This window comes from Melospiza georgiana, chromosome Z (genome assembly GCF_028018845.1).
Source record: "Melospiza georgiana isolate bMelGeo1 chromosome Z, bMelGeo1.pri, whole genome shotgun sequence".
NCBI lineage: Eukaryota > Metazoa > Chordata > Aves > Passeriformes > Passerellidae > Melospiza > Melospiza georgiana.
In genome coordinates this window covers 28,721,881-28,739,251 of record NC_080465.1, presented here as the reverse complement: position 1 = coordinate 28,739,251, position 17,371 = coordinate 28,721,881, and the positions used below count along the sequence as shown (strand labels likewise).

At 35.6% G+C, this 17,371-nt stretch overlaps 1 protein-coding gene across 6 annotated transcripts in view; it reads right to left on the bottom strand.

Annotated features, from left to right (window-relative positions):
* AGTPBP1 (ATP/GTP binding carboxypeptidase 1) overlaps positions 1–17,371 on the bottom strand; it is a 62,278-nt gene that overhangs the window by 35,167 nt on the left and 9,740 nt on the right. For all 6 annotated transcript variants that reach the window (XR_009115973.1, XR_009115974.1, XM_058044639.1 and 3 more), the window contains exons 4-13: positions 10,122–10,252; positions 9,530–9,597; positions 9,043–9,106; positions 8,533–8,679; positions 8,137–8,268; positions 6,206–6,299; positions 4,550–4,587; positions 2,823–3,031; positions 2,238–2,415; positions 739–836 (exon numbers count right to left, since the gene is read on the bottom strand). Coding sequence is in view for 4 of the 6 variants with exons in the window: in XM_058044639.1 (XP_057900622.1) it covers positions 739–836; positions 2,238–2,415; positions 2,823–3,031; positions 4,550–4,587; positions 6,206–6,299; positions 8,137–8,268; positions 8,533–8,679; positions 9,043–9,106; positions 9,530–9,597; positions 10,122–10,252 (1,159 nt within the window). In the remaining 2 variants the exon portion in view is untranslated. The remainder of the gene's footprint in view (positions 1–738; positions 837–2,237; positions 2,416–2,822; positions 3,032–4,549; positions 4,588–6,205; positions 6,300–8,136; positions 8,269–8,532; positions 8,680–9,042; positions 9,107–9,529; positions 9,598–10,121; positions 10,253–17,371) is intronic.

The window sequence follows — 17,371 nt, the reverse complement described above, 5'->3', positions numbered from 1 at the left end:
ACTTATTATACACAGATATCAAATTTTACATGAAATCTCCTGTATATTCCCAGTACAGAACTTGGAATTTGAAGATTTCATCCGATTGCAGTGACAAATCAATACTGCTTCTATGGAAGACACTCCCTCCATCAGGGCTCACGAGATCCTTGAATATAATATGTTTTTCCAGTTCATGGACTGACAATTCTATTAACTCCTAACTACCATAACATAAAAATACAGAGTAAGGCAGTTCGGACCAAATACTCATCCATGTCTTCCCTAAGTGGTACAACAGTTAGATGTATGATGTCTACCTCTACAGCTGGCTGAACTTCAGCTACCTTGCTGAAACACTGATCCAGTCAATCCCAGTCCAGAATTCTGGAAAAGGTTAGAGCAGCTCCTACATGTGGACCAGCTTATGTGACAAAAGCAGGCTGAGAGAAGTTTAAGTTGGGAAGACAACACTGCTAAAGGAGTCTGTGGTTCTGTTCCACTCCACTCCAGATACATCAAGTGTGAAGCAGACAAATTTGACAAAAATCCTGAAGCAACCTGAACAAGAATGGTTGATATTTTTAAGCAGCACCCACCTTTTTTAAGTTTCTGAAGCATTTTTAATTTTAGAAATTGCCCTGAAAACCTCCTCAAACTGCTTCTAACATTTAAAATGCACTTATTCATCAGATTCAAGCAATTTAAATAAAAAATCGCTATACCTGACTTTTGCCCATTAATTTTGTCTCTACCAACCTTAAAATGTTGGTCCTTGTCATCATCAATTTCAGTTTCAATTTCTGATTCTGTTTCAGCATCATCATTATCATCACTTTCATCTACTACATCATCCACTACAATACAAAAAGGTTTTGAAAGACAGATTATACATTTAATCCAACTATACATGCTCAAAGGAGATTTTTGATGTTCCGGGTTTACTTTCTTTTTCATGTACTCCTTGAAAAAAATGTGAAAACCAACTAGTAAACTAGTGCTGGGCAGCTAAGTTTTCACATAGTGTTTTCCATGCAGAAAATTTGCTGGTTGTCATTAAAAGGCTCATTCAGAGGTTTACAAATTATGCGGATTTTTTAGTGTACTCAGAATGACTACATGTACTGCTTTTACAATACTGACTATAAAAGATTATACTTTTAACAAACTCAGACCTCTACCCACCCCGCAACATTCCACATGCTTTTTAATATAGAACTTCTTCCTTTTAAAGCACTATGTATCCTATTTCCTTTAGGCTTTTCGCTTCTTTTTATAACAGGTAAAAAACCTATTAAAAATCATATCATTACCTCACTTTATAGTAAACTAGGACATTTCTAAACAATCTACTGTATTAAGCAGAGATTTAATTTCTGTGGGTTTTGAAACACACTTCTAAATCTATTTTCTACTTTGAAGACAAAACATAAACAATCTTTGAACTTCTGGAGTCTGACCCACATGAACCCCAATAGGATAGCTTACTTTCAGACTATGACTACATTTTGTTTCAGGAGATATCATGAATAAAAGATATTAATAAGCTGACTTTGACCCTTCATTTCAGATTAACCTTCTGACAACAACTTCATTCATTGCTTACTGGGTCGGATACTATACCTTATTAGAATATGTATTAATTACCTGAAAATAATGAAAGGTGTTCACAATGGGATGAATCAATTTTCTACAAAGAACCATATAAATGCTTTGCAGTACAGTGTTTTCCAAGAGACTGCAACAGTCCAAGGAAGCAGCTCTACTTTCTTATGCAATTGAAGGAATAACCACAATAACATACAAAAGGCAGTGCTTCAAATGGAGAAAGTTAATCTAAATTCGTCACATTCTAACTTACCAAAGTAACAAAATGAAAGGAAGGTATACAAGCTCCTGTAAGACAGGATGCACACTACAACACATTCCACGTGGAGAATGTATATGCTTCATGAGTTGAAAGAAAAGACCATTTAAGTTTGAATACAGCCTGTTCTTTACACTTCAGAGTTTGGTGAACACCTTTTAGTCCTTGTTTCCTCTTTTATTTTATAACCACATATGTCTGGACAAAATTTCTATCACTTTAAACTTAACATTAGAAATTGGTACTCCACACCAATAGTCACAGACCTTTTGCTCGTTGAGAAGTGTCTCAAAGTCCTTTTAGCAGAGAACACAAATAAGTGCAATTGATTCCACTTTCCAGAAAGCAAATTAGACATACTCAAAGACAAAGTACTACAAAATCACCATACCATCAGGAGGCAAATTGTATAGCTGAGCCACAGGACCACTGGCAGGAATAACTGGGAGTTGGAAATGGAAAGTACTTTTAATAGTTGGTAACGGAAGACGATTTTTGGGAAAACATTTTCTCATTATTAGGCTGGATGTATTGACAAGAGGATCAAGAGTTCTTACGGCAAGGCACTCCTGTTAACAGGAAAATAAAGAAAAGTATTTCTCAAACTGAAAGTCAAACTGCATTTATATATTATTTACAAAAAAATTGGTTCATGTCTTCTTCAAAGGACAGAAAAACTTCTACCAACTCAAATTCACCTTCTTTAAAAATCCAAACTTTGCCACAGAAAGGCATTTTTACCCCTGCTTTTTTAAAACTAAGTTCTACCGCCCCTCGCAGAGATGGCCACAGCAAAATGACAGCAAACACAAATTTAATTCTATACTCTTTCAATGTTTCAGTGGGGTACAGAATATAGTCCTTATTCCCATAATCAGGAATGACCATCAATCTCATAAAAGAGATATGACAAACTTGAGGTCATAGCCAAAAAGGCAAAAACAACAACAAAGAAACCCTATCAGGATAAACTTACCTGTGAAGTGTTGTAAAGAATTTTCATCCCATTGGCATCAATAAATGCTTTTCTTCCCAGTTTGATGTTTGTAATACTTTTAATGCACTGTAACACTCCTTTACGTATCAGCATGTATCTGTGTCGACTGTCGTGACGATGCCAATCAACATAAATGGTTAGAAGGGCCTGCACATATCCTCTGTCTACTGCTCTCCTGGCATTTGTTTCTTTGCAAAAAAAGTTAGGAAAGAAAATTAGAATTGCCCAGTGACTTTGATATTACTTTCAAATTTTACTTTCAATGTTTAAATTATTCTTTTTATCCAAGTAAATTAATGTTTCAGTTTGAGTAGTATTTTAGCCACCCTTAGCAGAGTTTTACATCAACCTAAACAAAAATGACTGGAAAATTAAGACCAGTAGCCTAAAACTCATTCTTGGAACATTTCACATAATTTTCATGGTTCACTAGAAGAACGGCATGCATTGCACTTAAAAGACAATTGTAAGATGCCACCACCCAGTAAATTAAAAATCAAAAATATTTCTACCAAGCATACCTATCACTATCTACACACACTATCCAGATATAAGACCTGAAACAAACTTTTTTTTGCTTGCAATCCATATAGTTTTACATCTATCACTCAAATTTCATAAGCTGAAAATAATTCTGCTCCAAATACTGGCTAATCAGTATGACAGCTGGAATATATACATTTAGTAGACTAATGTTGTTATGAAAATATTTAATCATATAAAGTATATGAAGTTACAAGTTACAACCACTAAGGAGAAGATATCCCTAAATAAATTAACAAGACCTCCTGTTTTAAAACACACCTTTTGAACACCTCATTTTCCTCCTCAATATTAAAGTTTAATTGCCAATTTACAGAATGGAATACTGACAACAATTTGGAAATATTTCTTTTTCTTAGCTTCCCAAGGAGAAATTGCAAAATTCATAAATACACAAAGTGTAAGATAAAGCTATCACATTGAATAAACATTAATAAACTCTGTGATAGTCAGTACAGAAATTTCTCACCATTTGTGTGAAATGGTTTTCTGCAAATCTCATCACGTCTCAATTCTTATTCAACTCCACTAAAACTACTACGAATGCTATCACTTTAACACAACTCTTTGGAGAAAATGAGTTTTTAACTCCTTGCTAGTTACAATGCTGGTTCAAAATCTGCAGAGATGACATTGTGAGGATCGATTGCTGCTGGTTGAGACAGTCCATGTCTGGAAACACACCATTGGTTTTGTTACCTTTAATTCCACTTCATGTGTCACTGACAGATTTGTTATTGGGACCCAAGTCCTAATTATTCAGGCAGGTACTAAAGAATATATGTATTTTCCCTAGGCATCCAACAGATATTTCCAGATGTATGTGTAAAAAAGAGGTACAGGAGTTAAGCTACAGACATCTATCACTGAATGGCTGAGGTGAGTGAATGTAAAAACATATCTGTCCACCTTGGACCTAGATCAGTCCTGCAGAAGCAGTGCAGCCCTTCTGCTGCATAACTGACAAAACACTAACCAAGTATTAAACATTCCTGTACATACAACATAAATAAAGCAACAGAAACTGCAGATGAAACTTATTTATAGGTTTCCTAGCCTTATTTTTGTTTCGGCTATCAACTTAATGCTTAGTTTTACTGTGTCCATATATACACACACACATTATAGCTCAAGTAGACATTTTCTTGTAGTCAAACACTTACTTGATTTTAGCAATGCAGCAAGTGTGTCTAAAGCAACCCTGTCAACATAACAAGAAAAGTCAAAACAGCAACCAACCAGTAAGCTTAATCTATAACACTGTAAAACTATATAAAATATTTACTGCTTACAGACTTATAAAGAGTCTAACTTCATGTTTTCCTGGTTGCACTGTACACAGACTTCACTTTTATATTACTACAAGATCATGTATTTGAAGTCTGATGACAAACTTAAAACTATCAATGCAACAGCTATACAAGCTTCCAGCTTTTGCAAAAACACCGAAAAAGTAATGTTTATGACCAACACGCACTGGCTGTGATACTCTTAAATTCATGTCTTTGTTAGCAGCAGAACAAGTGCTTCCACAAAGTATTGGACATTATTTTGGAAAAGCGTAGGTCAATACCCACAGGCAGTATATGAATATACTGAGAAGCAACGCCCATCAATCTGTACTACAACACAAGACGGTCAGCATGAGATTTTTCTTGTACCCAAAGATGTTCCCTCAATTCAACCATGGAACAACAAAACATATATACTTATTTTTCATCTTTTTGAGAAGATAGATTTGATGCATCTGATGTTAGACCACAAACAAGGATATCATGATTAGTCACATCATAAAATAGTACGTTCATATATAGAATTTTAGCTGAGCCTTAAAGGAACAGGACTTGTTTTTTGAACCCTACTCCTGTGATCACCAACACCAGATTTTGATCACATAACACTATTTCTTTTTGTAACAAAATTAGAATATGCACAATATGAGATTAATACTTTGCTAATCAGATGAAAAATTTAGTTTTCCACTGGTATGTACTTTGAAAAGGTGGAGGTATATAAAGAAAGGACTATCTTCAGTTACATGCACTTGGCTACTTTTTAACCCTTAGTTCACCCAAAAAACCCAATCCAAATTTAAAAAACCCAACAAAGCAAAAAAGCTCAAAATCTACAACCACCACCTGAGTGAGAATCTAAAGTCACCACTTTCACCTACACAGTGAATTTCAATTTTTTAACATAATAGCCCACAAGACAGTAATTGCTGGGGCTTCCTAATCTATGTTTTATGTGCTTGCTCCAGATGTCTATTTGCTTTGCAGAAAAATGGCAAAAAATTCTATTATCAAACAAAAGGGACAGTGACACACTAAAATCACAAAGCAGGTGATAGAATAAGCTGTATTGGAAGAGGGACACAAGGATCATCAAGTCCAGCTCCTGGCCCTGCACAGCACCACTCCCAAGAGTCACATCCTGTGCCTGAGAGCATTGTCTAATGCTCTTGAACTCTGTCAGGCTTAGTGCTGTAGAAACAAACTGAAAAATGATGGGATTGTCTTGATCTACTTGTTATGATTTAGGGTAAACCACTGTACAGTTTCCATGCAGGAATATTAGAGATAAAAAATAATGTATATTATTGTACCAGTACTGCAACTAGACATTCAAGCATTTCGTGTTACTCTACTGGGAAAAAATAAAATTTCTCATATTTGTGATACTCCTTCCCATCACACTTCACTTTAATCTTCAAATATTAATGGTATTTGATTTCTCCAATATTGTTTTCCATTTACAAGTAAGTTTTGAAAAAAAATACAAGGTTTTATCATATAGTATATTAAAGAAATCTTACTTACTTCATAAGGCTAGTGTTCCTTTTACTAAAAGGGCCAATAATCTTAAACATCAGTTCTACTACTCCATTCTTTCCCAGAGATACTGCATTTACAGCTGGAAGTTAAAAGTAATCCATTTTAACATAATGTAGTAAGAAAGGCAAAAGAAAAAGATCCATATACTCAAAGCTAAAATTCACACAAGTTAATTTTGAAGTACAAAAAATGCTAGACATTTTAGTTCTTTAAGACATACAGTGACAAGCAGATGGTACTCTACACATAATTAGCATGATGACCCAGTCCTGATAAAACTTGGAAAAGAAGAAAACTTAATTATTACTTTACAAATAAAGCCACATACTACTTCCAATGCAGGCTTCTGCTTTCTTTGTTACTAAGATACAACACAAAAGCAATTTTCTTTATAGAAATTCACAGTTTACTGAAACAGCAGGAATTCTAAAATTTCAGGTTCTATGATTTGTCATAAAACATGACTATGACCCTTCAGTATTTGGACAAGCAGGTATATTCATCAGGATTTGAAATTCAAGAATCTGCTACAAAATTTTAAAATGCCAATTGGTATAGCTTTCCTGAACTACAGGCTCTGAATACATGTTCTCAGGAAAAAAAAAAAGTAATCTATTTGAATGGGAGCAAATGAAAAGAAATAATGCTAAGACCCATGTTAGAGAAATATGTGCTTAAAGTATATGTCTGAAGTACAACAGCCAACTGAAAATACAAACTGCTGACACAGACACAGAAATTCCATTCTTGACTGAGTTTAGCAATATGTTCTCCTAACAAACTAGGAAGAGAGCAGCTAAGAATTTACTTCAATATAATAAACACTGTTATCACTGTAGAACTTACTACGTGAACCCAAGTGGCAATATTATCATTATAAGCAGCAACATCATACCAGAACCTAAATCAAGTTAGGACTTACTCTGGAAGTAACTGTACAGAAACTTGAAGAATTACTACTCATCAGAAAATTACAAATTACAAAAAATTACAGTAGTTTTTATTTTCATAAAGGGTGAGAAATACAGAAAAACAGAACTGAACTTAGAATTCAAATTAGAGACTCAGTCCCATTTTCAGGATAAGCAACGCAACTAACATAACTATCTGCATTAGACTTTTCATTTTAGGAGTGTTTCACCGCATAATCAGACAGCTCAACAGAAATAAAGCTTCCATGTTTTAAAAATATTAAGGCTTTATGAATTATTGCTGCTCATGTGAATGACCTGATTTGATAATCTTACAGATTACCAAATCAGTTCTCTGTGGGGGAACACAGCCATGTTTTAAATTTCTTGCACATAAATAAGAAGATTAACAACCATTTCAAGCTTAAATGAAAAAAATTAGGAGCATCTAACTGACAGTAGAGATACAGAAAGAACCTCACTATTTTCATCAATTTCCTACTGCCTGCCAAAACAACTAGGCTTTTGTGAAAGAATATTAGTCCAATAGTGGAGAGTGGAGCTCTTGAACAAAAGCTGTAAGGAAAAGGTTAAATTAAGAAATAATTAGGTTAAATTGAAATATTTTCTGTGTTAACCAAGTTTTAAATTGGTAAGAAAGAAATAAATATAACATCAGAAATAAAAAACATGAGAATGAATAATAGAGTACTTATGTATCTCTAAGTGCTTCTGCCAGCAAATCGCTAGCATTTCTGGTTTAGAGCTTTAAACATCAGCATTTATGCAAATTAGATGGCTCAAAATTCCACACACCCAATACCACTGATCAAAAAAATATTTCTTTCTAGAATTTAAGCATTTTGAGGATATAAGGAGAAAATTCTCAGAAAAAATAGTTTAAATGACAAACATTAAACAAGCACTCCAAGTTGCTATTTTAACCTTATCTAGATAAAAAGCTTTATTTACATAGGAAAGAAAATAACTTTCTGCAATACTTACAGTTGGTTGAATAAACTCTTAATACTTGAAGACATGGCAATACTAGTCTGTGGTTCTGCAAATTATGCTTCACTAAATTCAATGATATGTTTAGGACCCCATTTATTCTTGCTTTCACGCCAATCTTCCTGTCTGACATCAGAGAAATACAAGACTAATCACACTGATTTTAAAATTGTTTAAAAAAATAGAAGTTAAATTACTGAACTCTTTCTACCAATGTCAACTCTGCTTATCTACTTTCCACCATTCTTTCCTCCCCTCTAATTTACTTCACTTTAATTTTTTTCTTCTCTACCAGTTCTGAGTATGTGGATGCTTACACAATTACAGAAAAAAAATTATTAAGTATTAAGTTTCAATTATAAAACTGTAATTATTAAGCCATAATATCACCTTTTGGACCAATTTTTGCAAGGAGAGTATGAAGAAGCACCATTAGTTCTTCATTCGGTGGAGAGTCTTTGCTGGCACTCAAAAGCAGCTGTAATAAGATCTGTGTCCCTCCTTTGGTAACTAAGACACTTGCTCTCCGACCACCACCTAGAAATTAAAACTGAACTGATACATCTAAAGCAAAAGAACAATTAAATATCTAAGATATAGATATAATGAAGTTAGTCTTTAGAACATCAATATTTTCTTTATATATGACTGCACTATGCAAGAACATGCTAGACTTACTGTAAACTATTGTGTAGGATTATTAGAAAAGTAACTTCAGTCTTTACATTCTTTTAATTCTGCATATGCTTCAGCAATCAACAACAAAAACCAAAATAATGATACTTTATGAAAAAACCCAACAAAAATAACAACAATAAAGTAACCAGAGAAAACAAACAAAAGATATCTAAAAAAGCAAGCATAAATATAATCATATATTACTCTTTAATGAAAACTTACCAATTGAGACTATCTCAATGAGAATATTCAATATATTTACAATCGTTTGAGGATCTCTTGTATTCTGCAATAAAAAAAAGATCTGTGTTTAGCATGCAGTCTAATAATGGTTTGGATACTTAAAGACAGGAGGAATTACCAGCACAAAATTAAATAGAGCTTTGGATATACCCACATAGCAATCATCCCACTATGCAACCCAAATTAACCACAAAACCAATTAGAACACACTTTGTAGTATGATACATCAATTAGAACTGATAGGTGACAAGCAATTTCTCAAAATATCTAAATATAAAGGAGAGAAACTCACAAGTAGATTACTTAAAGGTAGTATCTATTTATAACAAACCAATACAAGTTTTGAAGATTCCATAGGATAACAACATATTTCATAACACAAATATAATAAGAAATATATACATTTCATTATGATAAAATGCAAAACTGCTATGAACCCACAACCAAAAAAATTTAAACATTTTACCTCTAGGGTTGACAGGATAATTTCTATTCCAGTGGAGCCCTTAGAAGTCATCTCCTTCCTGGTTTTTTCTGTTAGAGAAAAAGATCAATACTGGCTTGTAGTAAAAAATATATATCATCATCCACAAATTGACAAGAGAATTTACACTGCAAATAATAAAACTTATTAAAAAATGCATATATGTATATACTAAGAACTAAGTAAAAGACTTAATCAATTTTAAAACTAATTTTTGTTTTCAATTGTTCAACAATCTTGTGATGACCTAGAAAAAAAGTGAAGTAAAATATTAGTAAGAAAGCTGCCTTCCAGATACTTCTACTCTTTACACATATATAACACACAGACATATATACATATGAAGCAAATTATTACTTAAATTACAGCTTTTTGACAACACAAAATGGACTCAGCACTACCAATACTATAGGAGATATTTTAAACATGCTCTTAAACAGACGTTTTCAACAATCAGTGACAAAAGCACACGTATCATCAAGTTCACTAAGTCAAAACTTAAGTCCAACAAGAGAGATACAAGAAGCAAGGGTCAAAAGAGAAACTATTAAAACCACAAAGTTTAGATAATTACCTTGACTCTGGACCAGATGAAGGATCTTTGAGGTAACATGTCTGGCACTGTCTGATTCTCCTAACACAGGGTCCAAATTTATCTTCTCCAGCTGTGACAGCAGGGATATAGTCCGAGAACTGGCAGAAACACTACAAAAAAGATATGATTTTTCCATCTAAATCAGAGAAAAAAGCTCCTAACAACAGAAACCTGATGCTAGAGTAAAGGTTGTGGCTGATTTACTTCCATATTTTATCTGGATTGGAAAACAGTCTTGATTCTCAATTCTGGCAAATTTACAGATTTTGCAAAGCCTGTACTGTAACAGACTAATTGTATGCAACAGCATCTCCATGAGCAACTGTGAACAGGGAAATTAATTACAGCAAGTAAAATGCAGCTATAGGTACATATGTTCTTCATCTATGCCATCTAGAGTGACTTATATTTAATAATTTATGTTAAGTGACAGGATACCTTATCAAACCTGCCATTCAAGGAAAAACTGGCTACAAACAGACCAAAAGACAGCTTGTCTCACAAGATGGCATTACAGAACAGGAAGAAAATAATCTCATTTGTGAAGTGAGCAAACTAGCATACACCAGCTGAATAACAAGAACACCATTTTGAAGAAAAAAACTTAGGAAGGTTTCTAAAAGTATTATACAAGTTTGGATTCATTTTGACTACAAGGGCATTTTGGCCAGCTGTTGTAGGTTTATGCTGGCCACAAGCCAGGCATCCACCAAAGCCACTCACTCCCCTCTGAAGCTGGACAGAGGGAAAATTTAATGAAGGGTCATGGGTTGAGATAAGGACTGAGAGGGATCGCTCACCACATATCATCATGGGAAAAACAGGCTCAACTTAGACATATGAAGGGAATTTATTATTGACAAAATCAGAGCAGGACACTGAGAAAGTAAAATAAACTCTTAAAAACAGCTTCCTGCTACCCCTCCTTCCTTCCAGCTCTGCTCCTACCCCAGCAGCACAGGGAGACAGGGAATGGGGGTTATGGCCAGTTCATCACCCCAGGCTTCTCCCACTGCTCAGGAACAAGAGTCATTCTCCTGCTGCACCATGGAGTCCCTCCCATTGCAGACAGTTCTCCAGGAGCTTCTCCAGCATGGGTCCATCTCATGAGCAGCAGCTCTCAGTGACCTGCTACAGTGTGACTCCCTCCCATGGACACACAGGCCTCCCAAAACTGCTGCAGCCTGGCTCACTCTTTTACAGGGTGCAGTCCTTCAAACACAAGCTGCTCCAGCATGGGGCCTCCCTTGGGTTCACAGACTCCTTTGTGCATCACCAGCTCCAGTGTGGGTCTCCCCCACCAGCTGCAGGTGGATCTCTGCATGCCCATGGACCTCCATGGGCCGCAGGGCACAGCTGCCTCACCAGGGGCTGCACCAGGGGCTGCAGCAGAACCTCAGCTCTGGTGCCTGGAGCACCTCCTCCTCCTCCTCCTCTGACCCTGGTGTCTGCAGAGTTGTTCCTCTCACGTGTTCTCACCCTACTCTTCTCTGACTGCAACTACATATGTGCAATATCTTTTTTCCTTTCATCTGAAATCTGTTATCACAGCAGTGTTATTACCATTTCTGACTGGCTCAGCCTAGGCCAGTGACACATCTGTCACGGAGTCACCAGGGACTGGCTCTGCTGGACATGGAGGAAACTTCCAGCAGCTTCTCACAGAAACCAGCCCTGTAGCCTCCCCCTTGCATTCAAAACCAGTAAACCAAACAGTCCTGCCAACAAAGAATTGCCTTGAAAATGTATTTTAGTATAAGACACCACTTCAGTCTAGGCATTTATATAGGTAAGTAGAAAGAAAGAACTGGTCTAACTGTTTATTCTAAACAGAGTCAGTTTTATAGAAACTGTTTTATTTGGTCTATACTTTTAGATCATAAAAATTATTCAGAATAGTTTTGAGATTCACATTCCTACACAACAGTAATTTTTAAACAGATATTTAACATTTCAATTGCAATCATGCAATTAACTACAGGGAACTATGACTTCCTTGCATTAACTAACTTGGCTTTTCGTTCACAACATTAGAGTCCCCAAATAATGAACAATCATTCATTTTACACACACATAGCTTTATCTACAATAAAATTAAAGTCTACGATACTAGCTTTATGAATAGCCAGTCAGTTTTGTTTATACAGTGAGGAATTATTACTTCTTGATTATATCTTACATCTGTGTAAAGGTCTCATGCTTACAGTTCACTCTACTAAAATGTTAAAATTATGGGAAAAAGTTAGTTGAGAGCAAAAGTTATACTGCCATGAAGGCAAACTGGTGTGAGAGCTGCACAGGAAACTGCTTCCACCACTCTCACTTTTCCACACAGACATCTAAATGAGAAGCATAGCCAAAAATCAATTTCAGATTACAGATGATACTTGCAAGCTACTAAGAACAAGAATAAGAAATGGTTATATTAATTATAGCACTTAAATAGGAGTCATTTTATATTGTGAAGTAAGCCTATCAACTTCTCAGGTATTTGATAGACTTTTTTTATTTAATTATTAAAAAATTTAATTATCAAAATTTAATTATTTTTTTAATCTAAATTAAATCTGTCTTGGGTGCTGAAACATTAATTCCCTTGTGTAAGTGAAGCATAATCACTCCAATCCTTTCTCACCATCTAACACCATGCTATATAGCATAAAGCCATTATTATTTGCATAAGCTTTGTTTTCCTTATCTCTGCTTCTCTGTTTATCTGCTGAACTTGAAATGCTCCAAAATTGACACAAGATTGTAATGCAATCCACAAGCTCTGTTGCTCCAATACACAAACTGGTCAAATTATATAGGATGCTATCTTCACCAGCTCTACAAGCAAAAGAAGTAAGAGTCCAGCCAATCCACTGTAAGCTGATATGTAAGAGAATTGCTGCTTCAATTGGTGTGTGTGCACATCACTTCCATTGTGGTACACCATTGGTCCCATAACGAAATTAATGTCATTTGAAAGACTAAAAAAGTCCAAGAAAGCAAAGATGGCGCTCAGGAATAATAAGTAATAATAATAACAACAACAAAAATTTTTCAAGAAAGTCTTTGCAAAGATAGAATTCACCTATAGGCTTTAAAATGTCAGAGAAAACCTGATTTTTGACTGCTACAGCCTGCAAAATTCAAGCAACACTGACATATGGAAGCAATTTACCATGTACAAGAAGCTGCCATCTAACACAATTCCTCTATAGTTAATAAAAGCTTTAAAAGGTTTAGGTAGGGTAAATAATTCTCCGTACTGGGCAGTATAACAACTTAAGTTCTAAGATTTAGAGTTATAATCTCCTCCTGGGGACAGAGTTTCTACCAACAGCAATAACTGCTTATTACAGCAGAGATATCTTTAAAATGGCTTTAGGCTATTCATCTTGTATAAAGTCTGCCAACATAAATACAGCTATCTGCATTTCATGTCTTCAGCATACACAATAAAGCATCCCTAAAAGTTAACACCAGCCAACACTGAAATGCAAATAAAGTCTTGATTTCCTCTTAGTTATGGCTGAGTTTTCTTCTTAAAACAAGAATTATACTCTTATTTACCAATATTCTACACTAATCTACATAGTGGTTATAAAACTATTTGACAGTTTTCAACGCCTGCACAGTACATCAAAAAGACCACAGGACAGGAACTACAGCAGCCAGACAGACATGAAACAGCAGAGTTGGTAATATTGCTGGGACCACCCATTTGACCTCAGAACAAAATGAAAGCACAAGCTATAATGAGACTATCTCCTATTTGTAATGCAAACACATATGTTTTGACCAGTAAACCCTTCAGCAGCCAAATCTAGAAGACCGTTCTCCAAAATGGTGAGGAACCATGGAATTCAGTATTTTCAATCCCACAACAAGAAACATTCAGAATGGACTCTGTCCTGTACGATGTATGTTTCCTCTCAAGCTGCCAACATTGCAGAACCTCAAATGAATACCCTGAAAACTGTGCCCAGACTCTTGTGGTGACCAGACAGAGACACAGCAGGAGCTAAAGACTCAGGGAGAAGAGCTGAGACTTTCCTGTTCTTGGACTGTGAAGGCACAAAAGCCCAGGGCTTCCTTTCTTGGCGGTCGCTCCTAGGAGATACCAGGTATGTTACTGCACCATGAGTATATTGGTTTGCAGAATGAGACATTGCTAAGGGAAATCTGCGGTCAAACTGGTACAATTCCAATGCAGACCAGTCTCAAGAATTCTGACTGGAGTATCCAACATGAATTTGAATCATCACCCATCAAACTAGAAGACTAACTATGGTTTCTACTCAGTCAAAAGCCATTGTCAGAAAGAATGTGATGACTCAGACCTAACACACCAATATGCACCTCTCCAGAGCTCAGCACCTGAGCTTCTCACTGATGCTGGAGGGGCACAGAAACAATGAGAGACTAGTTTTCCCACAAGGTGAAGAACCCTTCTTGTTATTAGGTGTGACATTTTTCACCCTGTCCATTCTAAAGCCTGCTCATAAGAGCACTACATCACTGAGGGTTACATAGAGTCTCAGTTATCTTTAATTCCTAAAAAACATGACTAAAGAGCACCAAAAGAAACTTCATAGCACCATAAAAACTATTCTCTTCAGATCTGGATAAACACCAGAGCTGCTCTTCATGACGCATATATGCCAGACCAGTCCCTGATGACCTGCAAAAATGATTCAATAACCAAAGACAATCTCATTCTTTGTATCCCTTCATTTGAATGGCTTTCTCCCTGAAGTTTAATATTGTGACTTTAGGCACTTCTTACTATAAATGTAACTGTCCTTTATCTGTTCCAGTGACATACCTCTCTAAGCATAGTATCTTGCACATATTTCCATTTCCAAATATTCTTAACCATTTTCTGCATTTTACAAGAGTATTTTGAAATAATTTGGTCCTCCAGTAGTTTTGCAGATCTTACGAGCTTTAAGTTGTCCATAATTTCAACAACTTCCCTCTCTTACAGATCATTAGTAAAAAAACCAGAATATTTGCTACCATTAGCTGTAACCAGAAAGAGAGCACATCCAGAAGTAAATAGCGCACCATTTCCTTCTGACAGTCATCAACTACGACTGATCCTGTATCCAGTCAATGCTCTACCCTGTCCAAAGACAACCAATAATTACTATTCTCTGATAGTTTCACACTTTCTTTAAGCATCTTGAGGTGAAGTTTACCAGGCTTAGTTGATCTCAAACAGCTCATATCTACACAGGCAGGAAACTCTTTCTTCATTCCACATTCAAATGTTACAGTTCAAAATGCCCCTCACACCATCACTTTGCCTGGAAGGAAGCACCCCTGTCCTTATGTCAACTGTTACCAAAACTTAGAACATGACATGACTCTAGCTAACCAGGGAGCTTTGCAGACTTCCCCTTTCTCTGGTCAGGAAAGCCACAAGAAGATAATAAGGAAGCATGCCCAGAACCCAGGACTTCAGGGCTTCACACTTGAAAGAGAGCAACATCAACAAGGGGTTCACATTTGAAAGAGAACTTCCTCAAGAAGAAAACATCTTCTCAAAGAGAGATTCCTATTACAGGGATACTTCTTTCACTCCCAAAAGATTTGAGCATTTGAACTCTGATAATGAAGAAGTGCTAAGATTCACAATCCTCCATTACTCACTGTATGCCACTTCCACTACACAAATGCTAAAACACATCATTGCAGTTTTCTACACATCTACCCACAATGAGAAAGATAACTCTAAGCCATAGCTGCTCATAAAAATTCAATTGTCTTAGAATGCTTTTTAGTTATTGACCTTGCAAGAAGCCTTACAAAATGTAATAGTCAAATGAGGGATGTCATAGGTTTCTCAATTACACCTACTTCCCCTGAAACTGCTGTTTGCAGTCAGCCAGCACACAGATGTATAAGGGAGTTCCTTCTTCCCCCACAGTAAACAAAACAGATCTGCATTTTAGCACGTTACCATGAGCCTTTAAAAGAGGCAGGCTTCTCATGAGTTTGTTCGGATTTTGTTCTAACACAAATAATTTCAAACTATGGTTTAGGTTTTTTTCCTCAACAACTTCCACAGTTATCAAGTAATGGTTAGAGAGCTGATACTTCTGATTAGAGTTCATAGCTATCTCTGTACACAGAGGCACCATAACTTGTTCATGATTTAGGGAACAACTGTTTTGAACTGCAGGGATGGAAACTTTCATTTTGTCTCTAAGTCAAGAAGAATAAACGACACTTAAGTAGCAACCCTGCAAATACCTAATCTTCTTTGTGATAATATATTTTATGCATTATAATTTTCAAGAATACTCATTGCTGACAGAGAGCTTGTTTTGCTTATCATAATGCCTAAGGGGCTAGTCTACCACAAGAACAAAACATAAGAGTTTTTCTACCATTTCTTTTGATCTACCCCTCACAAAAACAGGAAAAACCAGCCAGATATAAACCCTAACCCTGTTCCACCCAAAGTCAGCAAAAGTAAGGATGATTCTACATACAAGAATTTCAAGTCAAATTTTAAATAGATCCCAACATACAAACATAATTCACAGTAGAGCATGTTCTTAATGAAAATTCACCTCCTCACACAGAAAATAACTAGTACTTCAAAAAACTAAAACTGAAGCCAGAATTCCCAATTTTGCTGACTTCACTTTTTTTTTCAATCTGATTAGATGATTTGATTTAACAAGGTGGTTCAATCTGTGCTACCTTAAGCACAGAAAGCCTCTAAATAGTTTCCTGATGCTTAACAGCCTTCCAGAGGATCTCACACATTTCTCAAATGCTAGCTAAGACAAGTTCACATGAAAATAACAAACACAACTTTCCAACCTGGCATCTTCTGCATCCCACTTTGGTTCATCCTAGCTGTGTGTTGGATTGCAAGATTGTTGCAGGATGACATACATCTTATGACAAATTCAGGCCTTCTCATACAGTATTATAGCCTTCTTTAACTCCCTCAGTAGAAAAAACTTTTTGTTTTACCAATATGTGCATAAAATTATGAAATTAATTAAATTTTCAATTAAATTTAGTATGTATCATTAACTGAAAATTTATATTTAAGAAGTTATTTCTTAATGTGAAGATACTTTGTGTTAATCAGTATTGACTCCCTCAGTGTTTCAGGACACCAACGTGCATCTCCCAACTAGAGACCCACAATGTGTATTTTATTTATCTTCTTAGTAAGAAGATAAAAGATATTCTTACTAAGATAAAGATTGTTTTTT